Source organism: Rutidosis leptorrhynchoides, chromosome 1 (genome assembly GCF_046630445.1).
Source record: "Rutidosis leptorrhynchoides isolate AG116_Rl617_1_P2 chromosome 1, CSIRO_AGI_Rlap_v1, whole genome shotgun sequence".
NCBI classification, from domain to species: domain Eukaryota; kingdom Viridiplantae; phylum Streptophyta; class Magnoliopsida; order Asterales; family Asteraceae; genus Rutidosis; species Rutidosis leptorrhynchoides.
The window spans coordinates 667,858,230-667,860,684 of NC_092333.1; the positions used below are offsets into that span (position 1 = coordinate 667,858,230).

At 32.1% G+C, this 2,455-nt stretch overlaps 1 protein-coding gene across 1 annotated transcript; it reads left to right on the forward strand.

Moving 5' to 3' along the window:
• Window positions 1-342: 342 nt before the first annotated feature.
• Window positions 343-1,114, forward strand: LOC139885904 (uncharacterized). The gene has a single exon (XM_071869660.1). It carries the CDS (start codon window positions 343-345, stop codon window positions 964-966), a length of 624 nt encoding a protein of 207 aa, XP_071725761.1. The 3' UTR covers window positions 967-1,114.
• Window positions 1,115-2,455: the final 1,341 nt, after the last annotated feature.

A 2,455-nucleotide genomic window follows, 5' to 3' on the forward strand; every position in this document is an offset into this window, starting at 1 on the left:
TTTTATTATTTTATAATAATATTTATCAAGTAACTCGTTACCCAAACAGATTTGGGTGGCTAGATCTCAAAAACATAAATCGACAATAAATCTAAGTTGTAGAAAGAAAAAGTTAAAGGGGGTTTAGTTGTCATTCAAATATCCACAAGGGAAGCTTTAACAATTCATACATTTTCAAGGGACATAGAATGATACTGTAAAAATATGACCGTTGGGAAAAGAATTCAAATACCCAATCAACGCATCTATTCCAATCTACCGTTTTTCATTCATTCACATTATTATTCAATTCAATTCAATTCAATTCTATATTTCATTCTCTCTCTAAAAAAGAACGATTTAATGGCTGATGAGAGCGATAATAATCCCAACACAGCAATCATGGAACCCATATCGAAATCACTACACCCACTCCACGAGATCGCAATGACTCCAACCCACAAACTTCTGCTAAAACAATGGCTTAAAGAAGAAGAACTTATCCTCAATCGAATCGCACTTAAAGAAACCCAAATTGATTCTGTTCGTAAGGAACTAACTAATCTCTACTGTTTCTTCTTCTTGTTTCACTCGATTTCACTAATTTTACTGTTTAGTAGTAGTTCGAATTCGTCGGTGATGGGATCGTGTAACCGATCGTGGATCCCGTCGATTTGTTCGTTACTTTGTTCGTTGGGGTTGATTTGGGCTGTTCGATATAAAACGGATACGGAATCGCATTTGGAGAAGCTGTTGGAAAGGGAAAAAGAAGATGGGAAATTGTTGGGGAAATGTGTGGAAGAATTGAAGAAAAAAGGGTTGGAATTTGATTTGTTGAAGGAAGTTGATGCGTTACGAAGAGCGAAAAGTTTGAGGGTTGAAGCGAAAGAGGTGAAGAAATGGTCTGCAAGAGATTTTGTGACTCTTTTTTTCTTTACCGTTTCTTGTTTTGTTCTGGCTCTTACTCGGGTTATTCTTTGCGATTGATTTGAAAAATGATTTTTTTTGGGGGAGGCTTCGGGTTCGAATTGATGGTTTGTTTGGATTTTCAATTGGTGGTGTTGATAGAAACTGTTGGTTTCTGGTTTTGGATTGCATAAGTCTGTGTTTTAAGGGAAGGATATATGTATACTACGGATCAGATTCAGATAACATAGTACTTAGTACTCAGTAATAAATAATAATGGAATATTTTCTTTATATTGAATGTTAGTTTTTGCACTTTAGTTTTTGTTTTTTTGATGATTAAAGATTGATGATTGTAATAATATTGATAGACGTTGTCAAACCAGTCCCTATCATTTAGCCATGTCTTTAGTTTTTGCACTTTAGTTTTTGTTTTTTTGATGATTAAAGATTGATGATTGTAATAATATTGATAGACGTTGTCAAACCAGTCCCCATCATTTAGCCATGTCATCCGCCGTGGCTATAACACCTTACGCGCGGACCCACCATAGGTGTTAAATGTCTACTTAGCGGGCGGTTGAGTTAGTTTGTAGCGTTTGCGTTATCAACGTTTTACCAAGATGCTTCGGTGGTGATATTTGTCTTAACTAGGTGTCAAGGTGTGTTATGTTTCTAAAGATTTGAATGCTCTCACAACTGTATCACATCTTTTTTTTTTTTTTTTTCAGTCATTTTTTCCCAAATAAACTGATTACATCTTATATATAGGCATATCACGGTTATACTCCCTTCCACTGCAAACAGTCAAATCAAATTGACTTTTTTTTTTTTTTTTTTTAGTTTAGTATATTATATTTTGTAGAAATTATTTTCTAAAGTAGTATATATATACTTTGTAGAAATTGTTTTCTAAGAAAGTGAGGCACAGATGACATGAAGATTTCACATATTCCTTTTTTTTTTTTTTATTTCACTTTATTACTATTACCGAGTAATATATAGGTTAATACCGACTACTTTTATATTATTACTAGGTTTTGAGCTCGTGTGTTGCACGACTACTCAAAATTCGTTTTAAATAAGTCACTTATTTTAATTTTTTGACGCTTGATTTACATTTTCAAACAATATTTATAGTTGCGTTTAAGGGGGACATGTCGACCCAATAGCTTAAGTGTGGTTAATTTAAGCCCGTAGGTTGAATCTGCTTATGTAATGGTATAGTATTACTAATACAGAGTAATACATTACCATTCCCTCAAAATTAGTATTAAAAATTGTTCGGTAATTTTTCTTATGATTTTATATGAACAAATGTGTGTATGAATATAATATAATAATAAGACATGTGTATATGAACAAATGTCTGTAGTTTTTTTCTGATGATCGTAGTAATATATAGGAGTAGGGATCAAATAGGAATTAAATTGTGTAAAATTGGGTTTAGTGAATTTTTAAAATTAAATGGGTACATATGATAGTTTTAGTATTTAAATTGGGTATATATGATATTATATGATTTATTTGGGTAAATATGTGATTTTAAAAGTTGATAAAGGTATATATG